Here is an 18,239-nt window from a genome sequence, read left to right as displayed (position 1 = left end):
AAACCTCCACATAATACCTCATTTAAACTATTTTTTAATTCTTGTTATATTATTACTATTTCTCTAAAGAAAAAAAAAAACCCCCCTCATATATGTTCATGAGATGCATATAATTGCTTGTAAAGAAAAAAACTGCATATAAATACAAGTATATCGGTGTATGACGTCTCTCAGTCTCAGCACACCCCTTGAAAAACAAATTCACACAAGGGTCTGAGTACTCGAAAGGCTCCAAACCGGTAGTGAAAAGAGAGAAGACTAAACGAATCAATTCATTGGGTACGTATAAAGTTCGATCTCGTTTGACATTTAATTAATTAATTATCATGTTCATTTGAATTTGGAAACAGGATTTAACCTTACAAACCCAACTCCACAGTGAAGTCTACAACACGTACACTGCAAAGAAATTTTTCTTGGCGACAACAATTCATACGAAATGAAAAGCATAACTTCGCAGACTTCACATTTACATTTACACAGATAACTCAATTCCAGAATAAAAACATAACTAAACAAGAAAACGCATTTCATGCCTCCCAGAATTAGCTTAAATCTACAACCAAAACGAATCTATGGCAATTATTTCGAAAAACACAAGTCCCAAACACTCCCTTGTTCAAGCATGACTCAAATATATATTCCTCATAAATGAAACGACTTTCCAAGCCATTTTCTCATCCTCCAACAACCAGGTGCAGCAAAAGTATAGTGTATCAAGTGCATCAGCAGTAACGGTAGTTCTATGCGAGCATTGCTCCTTTGAACAAAAGGAAATGATGAATGACTGGATTTTAATATGATGGTGGCAGTCCTGGATGCTCATCTCTGAAAATTCTCTTGAAAGTTTTTCATGTAACAGATGCAAGAAGAAAGAGCTTTTAGTCGATGGTAAATGTGAACTGTCCATATCCATAGTTTCTGAATGGGCAAAACGTACTGGGCAACAGTGAGCAAACTTAATTTCATGTTCTATGACTCCTAAAGTAGTCGTAAGTTCATTTTGATTCACAACTCTTGGATTCTGGTTCTTCTGTAAAGTCAATAACCCTTGAGAAACTCTGTCATCACAAACTCGCAACAATGGTTCAATTCTCGTGTTGGAATCTTCTAAATCGGAATCCAGTCCCGAATTACTTTTCAAGAAAGTGAAGTTTGGGCACAAAGAACTCTGCAAAAATGCATTAGAGGCACTGGCTTTGATGTAGAGAGTTGACAGAATGCATAAAGTTTCATTATTTGCGGGATCATAACATTGTATTCCCAATTCAGATTGGATTTTTTCTTTTAGTGTAGCCATCTTAGGCTTTTCACCGTGTACAAGAATCACATGCTTGGGGGATAGAAACTTTATAAGATCCATAATTCCCTTGGCATCAGTATGTGGACTAAACGATAACTGATGAATCTGCAAACAGTCAGTTGTGCTAAGATTAATGAAATTAGTAAAGTATAAATTTAACTCGAAAAAAACTCACATGCTTGGTAAATGATAAGTTGGGAGCAGAACCTGGCATCGCACATCAATTTGGGTGTCTCGGTCAATGTTAATTTTGGTGGGTACTCTTGCTGACATAAGTTTGTGTCCTATGGTTCCGGCCACACAATACCTGATAAGCAACACAGAGAAAGAGTGGGCCATTTTCAAAATGTAGCCAATGACAGGAGAAAAGTTTAGCAGATAAGGATATCCAAGGTTAAATAATTTACGGAGATTCGCTTTCTTCCAACTAAAATCGATCCATAAAATAATTATTTCAACTTATATTATCAAGATGGTGCAACTGGTTTGGGAAGCACATAAAAGTCGTTTAGAAGAATAGAAGTGTTTCAACTTTTGGAGCGTATACATGGTAAGACGGGTACAAAGTTGGTGATAAACTACCAATGCAGGCCAAGGAGCACAAATAAATGGAGCATCCAAGAAAAATTAAACAAAACCAAACAATTTTCACTCCAATTCATTTGACTTTGAGATGATAAATGCATATTTTCTTAAGCACCACAAAAGGATAAGAGCACGATTCTGTTAGGAACTCAACCCATGAGGCCCAGCCCAACTCAAACAAGAATCGTGCATCAAAAATCAAGGATGTGCTATATCAAAGGTTTACTCATGGGACGTTCAGAAAATAAGGGATGAATTGATTGGATCTTATTTACTTTCCTTTAATAAGTGCTTGTATCTCGAGCCTAGATAGGGAATTGTTGCAGAATTCTCGCAAGACAATTTAATGTTTTCTCTTGTATTTAAATGATTGCTGATGAAAGGAATAAAACATTCAGCTTTTCTCCAAAAATATTACTAAACAACAAATCTCTAAGCTAAACGATCAACCTATTCACCGGCCCATACCCGATCCTTTACTCGTGCCTATAACAAGTTGGTGGCAGAAACAATGGGCGATTTGCAAGCAATCCAACAGCAACTTACGACCCTTTTCAACCTATTCAAGTCTGATAAAGAAGACCAAGCACGCAGACACTATGATTAAGAACGCAAACAACAAGATCTAAACAAAAGGCTGGAAGAATTGGCTGCTCAAGTGTCCAAACATGGCAATGACAGTGAGGACAGCAGCTGAGCATCTGATTCACGCACAAAAGATCAGCGCAAATCCAATGAGATGGGAGACTCAAATCAGTTCATTCCCAAATATTCGAGGATGGATTTTCTGACCTATACTGGGTCAACCGATCCCATCAGTTGGATAAGCTGATGTGAACATTTTTTCCGCCAGAAACGCACACACGAAGATCAGCGTGTAGGGCTCGCATCCTTTCACCTTGAAGGAGTCGCTCAACTATGTTACGACCTGGGAATTAGGCTTAGTAGTCAAATATGGGCCTATATTATTATGGGCTTAAGATAGTTGGGCCGGATAGTTACTTAGGGATGCAAATATATTCTAAGGGGCGTGATAGTTTAGGATTCATTCAGCATATTTTGCATTTGAGAAATTACTAGCATAGCTAGAGGGCAACAAAGGCTTAGCTCTGGGTTTTCGATTCACATTTGTATGCATTCGGTTGTTTTGCTTTCTTATATGAAATATGAAGATTGAGGATCATAACAATTGGTCCGACCTGCCGGATCGGAGGGAGGAAGATGAAGATCTAACGACCGGAGAAGAGGAACGATTGGAAGTCATTGAGAAGGCCTTGATAGACATGAACGAGAAAATGAAAGTTATGGCAGAAACTACGAAAGACATAGCAGAAAAGATGGAAACAATTAACCAATCTCTCAGATCTCTGCTGGGATTGAAGCCATATGTGGAGCAACTCATCCTTGCGGTAGTTGGAGCTCTATCTACAAGTCAAGGACGAGACTCTCAAAAAACACAAAATGAAGGTGACGATGGAAAGAAAAATTTGGTAGAGAAGCCCACAGATCTGGCAATCGAAATGGAAGAGACGAAGGAGCAGTTTAAAATTCGTGACATCATGGGCCCTAATCAAATGATCATCGGAAAAGATCTCAAAGGCGATACTGAAGGAGAGAAAAACCGATGGGTCCCTTGCCATGGGCTTGAAGAGAAAAAGCATGCTACCAAAGAAGAAAGCCTGGTTGAGATCAACGGGATGACACTGGAACGGGCATTCACGGCTGAATCATACCTTGAGACAATCATCAGTTACCCAATCGATCCCATGAAAATCGTGACCCATTGTAGGAGGTGCCCGACACGATTTGGGTTCCAGCAGATTAAAACGAAGGTTCGAGATATTAACTTGGGAGGATTAGCCAAGGATTTGATCAATCGATATAGTGGGCGTAAAGCAGTTAATCTGGGTAAGCTCGTTGTTTTTCGGAGAAGAATACAGCGAAAGGCCAGAGCCTGGATGGGTTTGAGATTTGGGCAGTGCAGATGGAGATCTTACTGGATAATAATACATTGGCTGTTTTTGGGCTATTTTCATAGTGGGCTCAAATATAAAAATTGGAAGGCCAGAAATAATTTCCAGCCCAGTTACGCATACTGGACCTGGAGACTTTTGTCGTGATGTCGGTGAGGTAATTGCTGGGCGTGGGTGTTTCCAGCAGCACGAAGGGGCCGTACCGAAGCTGGAAGTGCAAATATGGTCAAACACGGGTGATGGGTTTTTCCCAGTAGTGAAGCCGTGTCTGATGAGGGAGTCTTCGAAAGCAAACGAGTTGGAAATAGTCTTTTTTCTGTCCGCATCACCCAAACTTGGTTGCTTTCAGTATTTCAGCTATATTTTCTCTAACATCACCCAACAGATTGAAAGGAACATTTCCGATAGGAAGGTGGTAGAGCGGTGCGTTATGCGTTGGGAAATTTTGTGGGATGCAGGAATCGATCCACGAGCAATTTATTTTTTTAAGTTTAGGGTTGAAAAGTGGACTGAAAAGAGGGTCCATTGCCTCATTCCACTCGCTGCTGCGATAGAATTGTGGGAGAAAGAAACTGGAGATAATGGGTTCAGACTTGGCGAACATGGGCTGGGTCTCAATGGATTAACTTGGCCCCATATTAGCTACAACTCTAGAGTTGCAGGCAGAAGCACAACACAAAGCTATGGCTTCCAATGGATGCAAAAAGAGGCAGAAGAAGAAGGAACAGTGTACTTGGTGGAGATTTGTACAAGTAAAGAGTGGGCTGAAAAATATTTCACAGTTATTCTAAATTTTTGGAGTTGTGACCTGGGTAATGAGTCTATTGTTTATGGAAACCGTGGTCGGGAGAATATGTACCTCGTTAACGATGTCCCCCAAGAAATTCTATCAATTTCAAAGGACCGACTTCATGGAGTGCAGCTAGGGAAAATGGAGGCTGGGTTTGGCCTTTGTGATGCTGTCCATCTCTATTTTTGTTGCAGGGAAAAAATTGGAATCTTGAGGATGAGTGGTGATGCTGCAAGTGGGATGAGTGGGATGAGAGGGAAGCTTCATGGATGTGTAGTGATTCCTGGGACCACGACACTTGTTCCTGTCGCAAAATTCTGGGATGATGACGGCGACAAATTAGATGCGGATAGTCATGCTATTCAAGGGCTGATTTTAGCCATAAATGCTGGGTTTCAACAATTGTATTTGGCTGGAAAAGGGGGAAATGGATGTTCCTTTATTATCCTAGTTGATGGGTTGATTGATGCTAACAAGAAATGGGACAGAGGGAAAGAAGTTACTCTCTATGCCATTGAAAATGACGAGTTTTTACAAGCCGGAATGAATATATCAACAATGGGAATTGGGCTTCTGTGTCAACAACTTGCTGAAGCAATGGAAGAGAACAAGAGTCAACCTATAACTCTTAGCCTTGAGAACAAGGCTAATTTGAAGGAGGGGAGTATTGTTACGACCTGGGAATTAGGCTTAGTAGTCAAATATGGGCCTATATTATTATGGGCTTAAGATAGTTGGGCCGGATAGTTACTTAGGGATGCAAATATATTCTAAGGGGCGTGATAGTTTAGGATTCATTCAGCATATTTTGCATTTGAGAAATTACTAGCATAGCTAGAGGGCAACAGAGGCTTAGCTCTGGGTTTTCGATTCACATTTGTATGCATTCGGTTGTTTTGCTTTCTTATATGAAATATGAAGATTGAGGATCATAACACTATGGTTCTTAAAACTTGAGCGAGATCGTCGCGATCTTATATGGGAGCTTTTCGCACAGTACTGTACTGCCACCTGAGGTTTGGGCCACCGATTCGCCCAACAAACTAGGAGAATTATCGAAATTGCGACAAACAGGTACCGTGGGAGAATACCAACGACAATTTGAGCAACTTTCAGCACGAGCAAGAAGCGGTGATTTTCATTTGTGGCCTACAAGAGCACATCGCGATTGAGGTAGACATTCAACGACCAAAAGATTTAACAACTGCTATGGGCCAGACCCATTTGTATGAAAGACGCACAAAAAGCCAACAGCAGGAGCCCAATTACCCAAAGAGACGCACCAACCCAACAAGCACTCGCCCATCGATTACAGGGCGTTTGAGCAGATCAGAGATGGAGGAACGCTGCTCAAGAGGACTGTGCTTTAACTGTGGCGAACAGTTCGTGCCAAAACATCGGTGCAAACGACTGTTTTGCCTAGAAGTGGGAGAGGACAGCGACCCAGAAAATGAAGTTGACAAGATTGATTCAGACGATCCGGGCATCTCCTTTCATGCCATCACGGGAATCAATAATGCCCAAACGATGCAAATAATAATCCATTCGATGCCTGTCTGTGTCCTTATTGATTCAGGCAGTACTCACTATTTCTTAGACACAGCGTGGTTTTAGAATTGAACCTTGAAATAGAGCAACGAGGAGACATATCTGTGAAGGTCGTAAATGGCAAGCATCTCCCATGTTCTGGAAGGTGTTCTGCTGTTCCGATACAGCTGGAGAAACGTATCTTCCATATGGATTTTTACGTCCTCACACTAGGAGAATTTAGCGCTCTTATGGGAGTAAATTGGCTCCGCACCTTAGGAAGTATCACGTGGGATTTTGACAAAATGCAGATGCAGTTTGTAAGGAACGGCACGCTTGTTACATGGAAGGGAAACTCATCCCACATTCCGTCACACCAAAACCTGTCAGCAACTATACTAAAGGAGGCACCCCCTAAGCAGTTGACACACCTTCTGGAGACCTACAACGTTTTGTTTACGGAACCTCAAGGCTCCCTCCGTCAAGAGGATTCAGCCATAAAATCCTTCTAGAACAAGGTACAAATCCCATTGTCGTAAGACCTTATCGACATCCTCATGCAGAAATATGAAATAGAGAAGCAATGTGATGTGATGCTCAGACGGGGAATTACTAGACCCAGCTCATCCCCTTTCTCCTCACCTGTCTTTGTAGAAAATTGAAGAAGATAATTCTTGTATATTTCACTAATGAGGAGAATACACTTTTATAGATACAACGAGACTATCAAACCCTAAAGTCAAAGAAGAACAAAATATTATCCTACCAAATATACACAACTAAAATATCCTATCAATCAATTAAATCCTATCAAATCAAATAGATTGATACAAATTGATTTTAATTGATATTAATTTACTAAGTAAATCTACACTCCCCCTCAAGCTTGACTGTAAATGTTGATAAGGCCAAGCTTGCAGATAAGAAATTCATGAGTTTGTTCCGATAGTCCTTTGGTGAAAATGTCAGCCAGCTGATGAGAAGTAGGGACATATTCAACATTGAGACTGCCTTCTTCCAATTTTTCCTTGATGAAATGTCTATCAACTTCAACATGCTTGGTTCTATCATGATGAAAAGGATTATGAGCTATGCTGATGGTTGATTTATTGTCACAAAACAGCTTCATAGGGCCTTCAAGATTTATTTTCAGCTTTTTCATAACTCTGTTAATCCAAATTAGTTCACACTCCATGAGCCATAGCTCGATATTCGGCTTCTGCACTGCTTCGTGCCACAGCTGACTGTTTTTTGCTCCGCCATGTTACTAAATTCCCCCAAACTAATGTACAATAGCCGGAGGTAGACTTTCGATCTTTGATTGATCCGGCCCAATCGGCATCAGTGTAAGCACTCACTCTTCGATCATCGGTCTTTGCGAAAAATAACCCTTTCCCAGGAGTTTGTTTCAAATATCTCAGAATTCTATAGACTGCATTGAGATGACCTTGACATGGTGAATGCATATATTGACTTACTAGACTCACTGAAAAAGCAATATCAGGGCGAGTGTGTGAGAGATAAATGAGTTTCCCAACAAGGCGTTGCTACCTTTCTTTATCCACTAAATCACCCTCAAACATTTTTTCTTTATTTCCTTGCTCAAGAGGTGTACTGCTTGGCTTGCACCCCAGCATCCCAGTTTCTTCCAACAGATCCAAAGTGTACTTTCTTTCAGAAACAGATATACCTTTCTTGCTCCTAGCAATTTCCATTCCCAAAAAATATTTCAGCTCTCCGAGATCTTTAACTTCAAATTCCTTTGCCATCATAAACTTAATATTCTTCATTTCCTTGTTGTCGTTTCCAGTGACTATGATATCATCAACATACACTATGAGGACAGTGATTTTGCCTTCGTCAGAATGTTTAACAAAGAGCGTATGATCAGCTTGTCCCTGCATATATCCAAGTTTCTTGATAACTTTAGAGAATCTGTCAAACCAGGCACGTGGGGACTGTTTCAAACCATAGATAGAATTATTGAGTTTGCAAACAGTTTGATTTCCCAGTTTTTTTTCAAATCCTGGGGGCTGGCTCATATAGACTTCCTCTTCAAGTTCACCATTCAAGAATGCATTTTTTATGTCAAGTTGATGTAATGGCCAATCAAGATTGGCTGCCAATGATAGAAGGATCCGAACAGTGTTAAGTTTGGCAACAGGAGCAAATGTCTCAGTGTAGTCAATGCCATAGGTTTGAATGAATCCCTTGGCTACGAGGCGAGCTTTGTATCTGTCAATTGAACCATCTGACTTATATTTCACCGTGAATATCCATTTGCAACCAACTGTATTTTTTCCTTGTGGTAATTCGACCACACTCCAAGTGTTATTTTGCTTTAAGGCATGCATTTCCTCAAGAATAGCCTTTCTCCATTCTAGAACAATCAGAGCCTCTTGAACAGACCTGGGAATTTTTATACTAGACAAACTCACGGTAAAGGTACGAAAAGATGAAGATAAATTTGAATATGAAACACATTTTGAAATGGGATGTTGAGTGCAAGACCTCACACCTTTCCTAATAGCTATAGAAATATTGAGATTGGAGACGGTACCTGATTGAGGATCCTCTATCGGTTCATTTTCTTGACTGTGTTTAGAATTCACAATGTCTTTAGTAGCCTGAGGTTTTCGTCTTGAGTAAACCAGTAACTCTCGTTCTGGTATCACTTCTCCCCCTGTTTCCAATGCCGGGACTTGTTCTGGATGATTTGGAGTATGATTGCTAGCTTGGATTGTATCGGGTATGGGTGTTGGAAATGGATTATCTTGACAAGCAGCTTCATCTCGATTCTCCCCCTGAAGCGGAGTTGAGGAGAAGTAAGGTGTACTTTCTAGGAATTGCACATCACGAGAAGTATATGTTTTCCGGGTTTGAGGACAATAGCAACGATAACCTTTTTGTGTTGGTGAATACCCAATAAAGACTACCTTGATAGCTTTTGGATCAAGTTTACTTTGGTTGTGGTCATGTACGCGAACAAAAGCTGTACAACCAAAGGTTTTCAAAGGAAGGTTATTGGATGTGAGCACATGAGGGTATTTTTTAATGAGGACTGACAGAGGAGTTTTAAAATTGAGAGTGCGACTTGGTAGGCGATTGATTAAGTACGCAGTGGTGAGAATGGCATCCCCCCATAGGTATTTTGGAACATTCATGGTGAACATTAGAGCACGGGCTACTTCCAACAGATGACGATTTTTCCTTTCTGACACCCCATTTTGTTGTGGGGTATCGACACAAGTGCTTTGGTGGAGAATCCCATTTTCTGATAGATAGTCACCTAAGATGGTATTGAAGTATTCTTTACCATTGTCAGTGCGAAGAGTTTGAATTTTGGTGTGAAATTGGGTTTGAATCATCTGGTGGAAGTTTTTGAATATTTGACTTGTGTCAGATTTGTTGTGAATGAGATAGACCCATGTGACCCGAGTATGATCGTCAATAAAGGTTAGAAACCATTTTTTCCCTTGGGATGTGGCAATTGGTGAGGGGCCCCAAATGTCACTATGGATTAGTGAAAATGGTTTGGAGGGGGTATACGGTTTCGGAGAGAAAACAGTACGAGGTTGCTTAGCCAAGTGACACATTTCACAATCAATAACACCAAGATTTTTATTACGAAATAGAGAAGGAAACAATCTTTTCAAATATGAAAAACTAGGATGACCTAACCTATGATGCCACAACATTATTTCCCTAGTACTTGAAACAGAAATATAAGCAACATTAGACACTCGAGTTGGAAGACCTTCAGACGTGGCAACCTCAAGATGATATAATCCATTGTGAATTCTAGCACTGCCAATCATCTTCCCCGATAGTAGGTCCTGAAATTGACACGATAAAGGAACAAAGTTAGCAACACACTTATTGTCACGAGTGAATTTGCTAACAGAGATGAGGTTGCATGTAAGGGAAGGAACATGAAAGACAGATTTGAGGATAATATCCTTAGACAGACGAATGTTACCAATACCAACAACTGGACTCATCGACCCATTAGCAATTTTCACAAATGTGGGACTAGGGCAGGAAGCATATGAAGAAAATAAACTAGAATCCCCTGTCATATGGTCGGAGGTTCCGGAATCAATGATCCAAGAGCCTATACAAGTTGAGCTAAGGGTTGAATAGAATGTACCAGATTGAGTCATGGAGCATGACCCGACAGTAGAAATGGTGGAGGGGTTGAGAGCTGTCTGCCAAAGGAGACGACAATATTGTTCAATCTGCTCAATTTGTTCCTTTGTGAATGGAACTGAAATGCCAGAATTTTTAGGCTGTTCGTGGGTGGTGGTGACCTGATAACCATGTGCTTCTGTCTTCTTCCGGGGCTGCCAATTTGCTGGTTTGCCATGGATTTCCCAACATTTTTCTTTGGTATGACCTGGACGCTTACAATGTTCACACCAAGGCCTTTTGCTAGTGCGTGGAACTTGAGATAGCATCCTGTTGGTGACCAAACCAGAAACATCACCGGCAGATTGTTGGGATGGTGAATCATCAGAGAGCATGACTTTTCTGCGCATTTCTTCACGTCTTACTTCAGCAAAGGCATCGTCGGTAGAAGGAAATGGGTCACGAGCAACCACTCGGCCACGAACATCATCAAGATTGCGATTGAGGCCTGCCAGGAAATCGAAGACTCTTTCTTTGTCAAGATTTGTCTTATTTTTTATACTGCATTCAGCACACACCGAGGAATTTTCGAGGAACAGATCCAATTCTTGCCAAATATCCTGAAGTTCCGAGAAGTATTGAGTAACCGAATTGGTTCCCTGTTTTATATCCTTCAGTTTGGAGCGGAGTTCGAAGATTTGAGAAGCATTTCCAATATCTGAGTACATCCGACGAGCGGCATCCCACACTTCTTTGGCTGTTTGGAACCAGAGATATCGCCTGCTGATATTGGGCTCCATGGAGTTTATGAGCCACGCAAGAACTATTGAGTTTTCAGCCACCCAAACTTTGTACGATGCATCTTTTTGGCTTGGTGCACGAGGATCACCAGTGAGGTAGCCCAGTTTGCCGCGGCCGCAGATCACAATTTTTACAGATTGAGCCCACTGTAGATAATTACGGCCGTTTAGCTTGTGAGTCGTAATCTGTAAAGAAGAAATATCATTGCCTGAGAGAGAAGAAACTGCGGCCAATGATTTTTCTGCTACAGAGTTACTGTTGGAATCTGTCGACATTGGAATTGGGCTTTTTGTTGGGCTTCAAAGAGACGACTGGAAAGGTAAATAAGAAAGGTGGGATGGGTAAGGAAAAAAACCCAAGGAATTTGTCGCTCCGATGAAGAGGACGGCGACACAATGCAAACCCTAGACGTTAGGGAGATGAAGTCGGCTGAAGAAATTGAAGAAATCAACCTGCTTTGATACCATGTAGAAAATTGAAGAAGATAATTCTTGTATATTTCACTAATGAGGAGAATACACTTTTATAGATACAACGAGACTATCAAACCCTAAAGTCAAAGAAGAACAAAATATTATCCTACCAAATATACACAACTAAAATATCCTATCAATCAATTAAATCCTATCAAATCAAATAGATTGATACAAATTGATTTTAATTGATATTAATTTACTAAGTAAATCTACAGTCTTTGTTAGTCAAAAAATCAGATGACTCGTGGCTCTTCTGTATCGACTATCGTGCCTTGAACGCAAAAACAGTGAAGGATAAGTTCCCCATTCCAGTGATCGACGAATTATTGGAGGAATTACATGGCGCCGAATATTTCTCCAAATTAGACTTGCGATCCAGCTACCATCAGATTTTGATGGACCCCAGTAACATCCACATGACGACCTTTCGCACCCACCATGGCCACTTTGAGTTTATGGTAATGCCTTTTGGTCTCACGAATGCGCCATCTACTTTTCAAGCCTTAATGAATTCGACTTTTAGTTGCATCTTGCGGAAATTTGTTTTGGTTTTCTTTGATGACATCCTCGTCTAGAGTGCAACCTGGAATGATCACCTTTGCCATATTCGTACAGTCTTCACAATTTCACAACAGCAGCAATTGTTCCTTAAGAAATCAAAATGCTACTTTGCTAAAAAACAGGTTGCTTACTTGGGATGTGTGGTTTCACAGAAGGGGGTGAGTGTGGATGAAACTAAAATAGCAGCCATTCAGCGCAGGCCACAACCCATGACTCTAAAGGCACTCAGGGGCTTCCTCGCACTCACAGGGTACTATCGCAAATTTGTACAAAACTATGAGTTATTGCTGCCCATTAACCAGCATGCTGTGCAAACAAGGTTTTTCTTGGACAGCAGACAGCCTACATGCCTTTGAAACATTAAAACAGGTGCTCACTTCTACACCCGTCCTTGCTCTTCCTGATTTTTCCATACCTTTCATTGTGGAGTGTGATGCATCAGAAACAGGAATAGGGGCTGTACTTCAACAGCAAGCATCCCATTGCATTCTTCAGCAGCACACTTGCCCTTCGTCATAGGAAATTACCTACCTATGACATGGAACTCATTGGACTCACCAAGGCAGGGCATCATTGGCACTCTTATTTTTGTGGAAACTCTTTCATCCTTCGTAAGGAACATTATAGTCTCAAATTTCTGCTTGAGCAGCATATCTCAACCTCTCCACAACAACATGGGATAAGCAAATTAATGGGCTATGACTTTAAGGTGGAATATCGGGCAGGAAAGTCAAATGTCGTGGCGAATGCACTTTCACGCCAGGCGAGGAGGGCTGTTTGATGGCCATTTCAAAACCACAAAGGGATTTTTTGGCAGCCATCAGAGAAGTACACTCTAGTACCCAGAAGTGCAGCACATAATTCGAGAAGTTCAAGACGTGGAGGCTTTCGGACCATGGGAAGTAAAAACGGCATTTTGTGGTTTAAATCCAAGATCTACCTTCCTCCACAATCACAATTAGCCGCTCCTATAATTGCCATGGTACATGAAGGCTACCAGCGCACTCTCCACCGTTTAGGACGTGATATTTATTGGCCAGGTAAGAAACGTCAAGTCCAAGTAGTGGTGTCCAATTGTTCCACATGCCAACGTAACAAAACGGAAGCAATGAAGCCAGCCGGACTCTTACATCCGCTGCCCATCCCTTACCACATTTGGGCCAACATTTCGATGTTTCACAAGGGAAGACCATAATTTTTGTGGACGTCAATCGCTTTTCTAAATATGCTCACTTGATTGGCCTAGCCCATCCATAGTCCGCAGTTTAAGTCGCCAAGATCTTTCTCGACAACATATTAAAGTTACATGGGCTGCCCGAAACAATAGTAAGTGACTGCGATGTAACTTTCACAAGCTCTTTTTGGCAGGAAATTTTCGATTGAGTGACACCAAACTGTGTTTCAGCTCAGCGTTTCATCCCCAATCCAACGGACAAACGAGGCGGTAAATCGCATTCTGGAAATGTACTTGAGGTTTACACGTGATCACCCGAAGAAGTGGCTTGAACTGTTAGCTTGGGCTGAATTTTGTTATAACACCAGCTTTCACACAGCTCTCAAGGCCACCCCTTTTGATATCGTTTATGGTCGCCAACCACCAAGCCTGCTGTTCTATCTTCCAGGCCAAGCACGTCTGGAGGCCCTGGATCACGAACTGCAACAGCGTGACCAACTCTTACGCCAAGCACGCGATCGCTTACTACAAGCTCGGAATGTTATGAAGCTGCATTATGACACCAAAGCTTAGCATCCAGAGGCAATGCGAAGCTTTCTCCTCGCTACTACAGTTCATTTAAGGTGCTAGCTAAAGTGGGGCAGGTGGCTTACAAGCTGCAACTTCCAGAGGACTTGAGGACCCACCCAATTTTCCATGTCTCATCCTTAAAGCAGTTTGAAGAATTTCATCCTTCGCCGATGGCGGTACTGGACAAACGTCTGAACCAAGCTTCTGAAGTCTTAGTGCATTGGGAGGGACTGTCACTTGCAGAAGCTTCCTGGGAGGACACTACCATGCTCAAAGTTCGCTTTCCCTCGTTCGTGTTTGAGGACAACCACGATTTCCGAGGGGGAGCAGATGTTAGGAACTCAATCCATGAGGCCCAGCCCAACTCAAACAAGAAACGTGCAGCGAAAATCAAGGATGTGCTATACCAAAGGTTTACTCATGGGAAGTTCAGAAAATAAGGGATGAATTGATTGGATCTTATTTACTTTCCTTTAATAATTGCTTGTATCTTGAGCCTAGCTAGGGGAATTGTTGCAGAATTCCCACAAGACAATTTAATGTTTTCTCTTGTATTTAAATGATTGCTGATGAAAGGAATAAAACATTCAGCTTTTCTCCAAAAACATTACTAAATATTAAGATCGCGAAGTTCTCTCAAACGAGCCTCGAACACCAAAAAAATAGGTAGACAAGGTAGAAGAAGCAATAAACAAATCTGCGAGCTAAACGATCAACCCATTCAATCAACACGTTCACCGGCCCATAACTCGATTCTTTATCGTGCCTATAACAGATTGACAGAAAGTAGAGGATTCAAATGTTTAGCTAAAAAAATAGAATATGGTGTTTCAGAATTTTATAGGCAATCGAACTGAGCTGATGCTGCTGCCCGGCATTTGCTGATGATAAGTGTGCTTGGAAATTGGTTTAACTAATTAAGAGAGTCCAGAATTCAAAAGCTTCAGTCCTTATGGCACGCTCTGGATAGGGGGGATTCAGTCAATATCAAACTCTGAATTTTGTGGGTATCAATTATCAAAATCATTTGTTTAGTTATTAAAACAGGACCTGGGAGAACTTCAAAGAGATTTTTTATTGAACCAGCTATCTTGATTTTAAGAAAATCTCTGAAATTGCAGAGCGAAGGGAAATGAAGAATACCCTGGCAGCATAACAAGATTTCCTTCGCATGGAGCCCACTGTCTGAAGACTTCGAGTGAGAAACCTCCACTTATCATTCCAGGAGTAGCAAAGAGAACACAAGGTCCCGGAGCATTTATCAAGGATCGGTCAAAACTGCAGACTGCAGTATTCATGTTTTAGTGTCATTGCAATATGGCTGGCTGTATTAAAAATTTAAAGGCAAGTATGATAAATTTGTTAGCAACCACCATCCATAGACAATCTAGCATTACTTAGACAGCTTTAAACATAAGGTCACAATTTTTCATCACAAAGTTTATTTTGCTTTACCTGCAAAGTTGAAGCCAAAAAATAATTAAACAAACAAAAATTAAATTAAATACACATGCAAACTAAGTTTTATCATCTCTTGAAAGGAATAGGCACAAGAGGTTATCAGGAAAGTACAAGAAAAAGAAATGGCAACATATATGCTTCACAAAGTTGTCGACAAAATAGACCACCAAATTATTGCAGAAGCATGCAATGACTGAGCATTTTGACCAACACTCCCATGGCCATAATAACCGACAAATCTTTAAATATTTTTTGTATATTACCAAAACCAGTAAATGTGCCATTTTTGGGTCCATGGAAGAGAATTCTACAAAAGCGTCAGGGTAGAAGCAGTCTAGGTCAAAAAGAAAGATAACTCTAAACGATATGCAACGTATGCATTCCAGCCAACAAAATCAAAATAATGGTTGAGAAAATTGTACTAATCGTGTGACTGATAAATTTCCTTGTAAATCCTTAAAATAGCAGAGACTGAAATATCGTAAGTACCATTTCTGAAGTCAAATGCATTCCGTGTAGTGTAAGTGTCTTTCACCTTTTGGCTGGTCCAGTTGATGAGAATTTTGTAATACATATTCGCTTGAATCGTCAAACCTGAGACAGTCCTTAAAAATATTAATTGTCCTGTTGACAAATAAGGAAAGAACAAGGATAGATCAAATCAAGCATCTGATTCTGATTAATTGCCACTTCAAATTTTTTAAAATTACCCTGAAAACACGAGAAATGTTGAGTTGGATTAGAAAACAACCACTAAAACACCTGTGAAAATTTCTCCATTTTGAAAAAAGAAATATATCCTCACAAACATCTGCTGATGCGCAGGCAAATGGAAAAAGCACACTGTCGACAAGATTAGTCAATGAAACAGGTAAGAATACCATTGACAATATACAAAATATCAAACATAAAGTCCTATGGAAAACACGCAACGAAGTTTTATATATAAGCTCCAATGTATATTTCAGGAGTGTTGATTTACAAAAATTTCAAGAATACAAAAAATTTTGATTTCGATTTATGGCAATCAAGGAATAAACACTGTTTCCAATAATTTTAGATAATTATACAAATCTGTAGATGTTTGAATTTTTTTACGTCGCTTTTATCCTTTTAATATCCAAACAAAAATTAATCCATTCAATAATAATGATATTATGCAAATTCTTGTCCTACGCATTTTTTTCCATGAAATGTCAGGAAATTTTAAGGAAAAAAGTTGGGAGTTGGATTTCGTTCAAGGTCAAAAAACCCCAAATTCTGTCAAAATTCTGGAATTTCGGAAGAAATTTGAAACAATGAATTCAAAATGATCGTACCTGCAGAGAAATAAATAGGAACTTTAAGATTCATCCTCTCCCAATAGTCATCTAACAGCATGCATAGTTCCTGTCAATATATAAATGATGAATTCTGAAATTCATACAAGAAAATGATATGATAAGCAAAGAATTATTTTTCCTTTTCTTTTTCTTTTTATCATGCAAAGAATGATTTTCACATTAACAAATATTGAGTCCTCCGAAAAAAATGAAACTCTCTGTCAACAGCCACGCAGTCAGTTGCCATTTATGAAAAGAAATGTAACCAGCCCAGTGAAGCCTCCTACTCATGAAGACACAGCAGAAACAAAATATAAGACAAAGAAAATGATTAAAGCAGAAAAGATAGCAAAGGAAATCAAACTTGTTTATGACATGCTCAATCAACTCATTTGAAACAATGGTTATCCGTGACAGACTGTGTAATTCTTAAAGTCATCATATCAACAGGTGAAAAGAAACATGAAAACCACTAAAAACCCACGTGTACAATCCCAAAGCACAATAATGTTATTCCTCTGCCTTTGCCTTATAATCGCCTTTATTTACAATAATTCAATTGCAAGTGTTTGTATCCTAAGATTAAGTGTTATAAACTATGTTGCATGGATACGGGTACGGGTATCGGGTCGGATACGATACGGGTACGGCAATACGGGAAATTTTGAAAATATAGGACACGATACGGCTAGGATACGGCTATGATCAGGCGGCGGCGAGCAGCGGCCGGTGGCCGGCGGCGGCGAGCGGCGAGCGGAAAGCTTCAAGCAGTGGGTTGGTGATGATAGACGACGAGAGAAACAGAAAGTGGAAAAGAGGAACGATCGAAGAGAGAATAGAAGATTTAAGGCTTTTTTAAGCCCAATTGTTATTAATATATTTATTAAAAAGTCCTCGTAAATTTCTCACTTTTCAATTGCACCCTTAAAACTTTCAATTTTTTGTGATTTGAGCCAAGCCGCACCCAAAACGTACCCATGCCGTACCCAACTGGTCAAACTTGAAAAAAGTCAACGACACGTCATTTGCCGTATCCGACACGCGTATCCGCGTGTCGTACCCGATATGCCAAAAAAAATTATTTTTAAAGTATCCATGCTACATAGGTTATAAATGACAAAACTGCTTTCAGAAATATTTCACAACCAGAAATTTACAGATTAAAAAAAACATCCACACGTACTTCCAATCTGATATCAAATTCATGGCATCTCTGAAGCGCCAATCTCTTTCAAATACATACAAGAATTGAATTGTGATTCACATCCAACTCAAGCGCATTGTCTGGATAAACATCCATTAAAATCAAGATCACTAAAATGAGTAATACCTGCGCTCTTCCCAGCGCAAATGTTGGAATTAAAACCTTTCCTCCACCACCAATACAATTGTGAACCTGAAAAAATAATTAGGAATCCATAACAAGTAGATTGAAGCAAATGAAATTCTGCACATTGAAGTATGCAAACATCTTGTTGAAAGTATTCAAGAGACACACAGGACATACAACAATGAATAAACATCTATGTAAATTTGAACCATCTGAGAATGATGCTCTATTTTACAGA

General features: G+C 40.1%; 1 protein-coding gene across 2 annotated transcripts in view; it reads right to left on the bottom strand.

Annotated features, from left to right (window-relative positions):
• Positions 1 to 366: 366 nt before the first annotated feature.
• The window catches only part of LOC140881957 (cleavage and polyadenylation specificity factor subunit 3-II), a 32,834-nt gene continuing 14,961 nt past the window's right edge, over positions 367 to 18,239 (bottom strand). For both annotated transcript variants that reach the window (XM_073287646.1, XM_073287647.1), the window contains 6 exons: positions 18,002 to 18,067; positions 16,669 to 16,738; positions 15,839 to 15,943; positions 15,032 to 15,173; positions 1,511 to 1,610; positions 367 to 1,408 (listed from right to left, as the gene is read on the bottom strand). In XM_073287646.1, coding sequence (XP_073143747.1) covers positions 620 to 1,408; positions 1,511 to 1,610; positions 15,032 to 15,173; positions 15,839 to 15,943; positions 16,669 to 16,738; positions 18,002 to 18,067 — 1,272 coding nt within the window. In that variant the 3' untranslated portion in view covers positions 367 to 619. The remainder of the gene's footprint in view (positions 1,409 to 1,510; positions 1,611 to 15,031; positions 15,174 to 15,838; positions 15,944 to 16,668; positions 16,739 to 18,001; positions 18,068 to 18,239) is intronic.

This window comes from Henckelia pumila, chromosome 2 (genome assembly GCF_033568475.1).
Source record: "Henckelia pumila isolate YLH828 chromosome 2, ASM3356847v2, whole genome shotgun sequence".
Taxonomy (NCBI): domain Eukaryota; kingdom Viridiplantae; phylum Streptophyta; class Magnoliopsida; order Lamiales; family Gesneriaceae; genus Henckelia; species Henckelia pumila.
The sequence above is the reverse complement of the archived record's forward strand: the minus strand, read 5'-3'. Positions and strand labels throughout refer to the sequence as shown.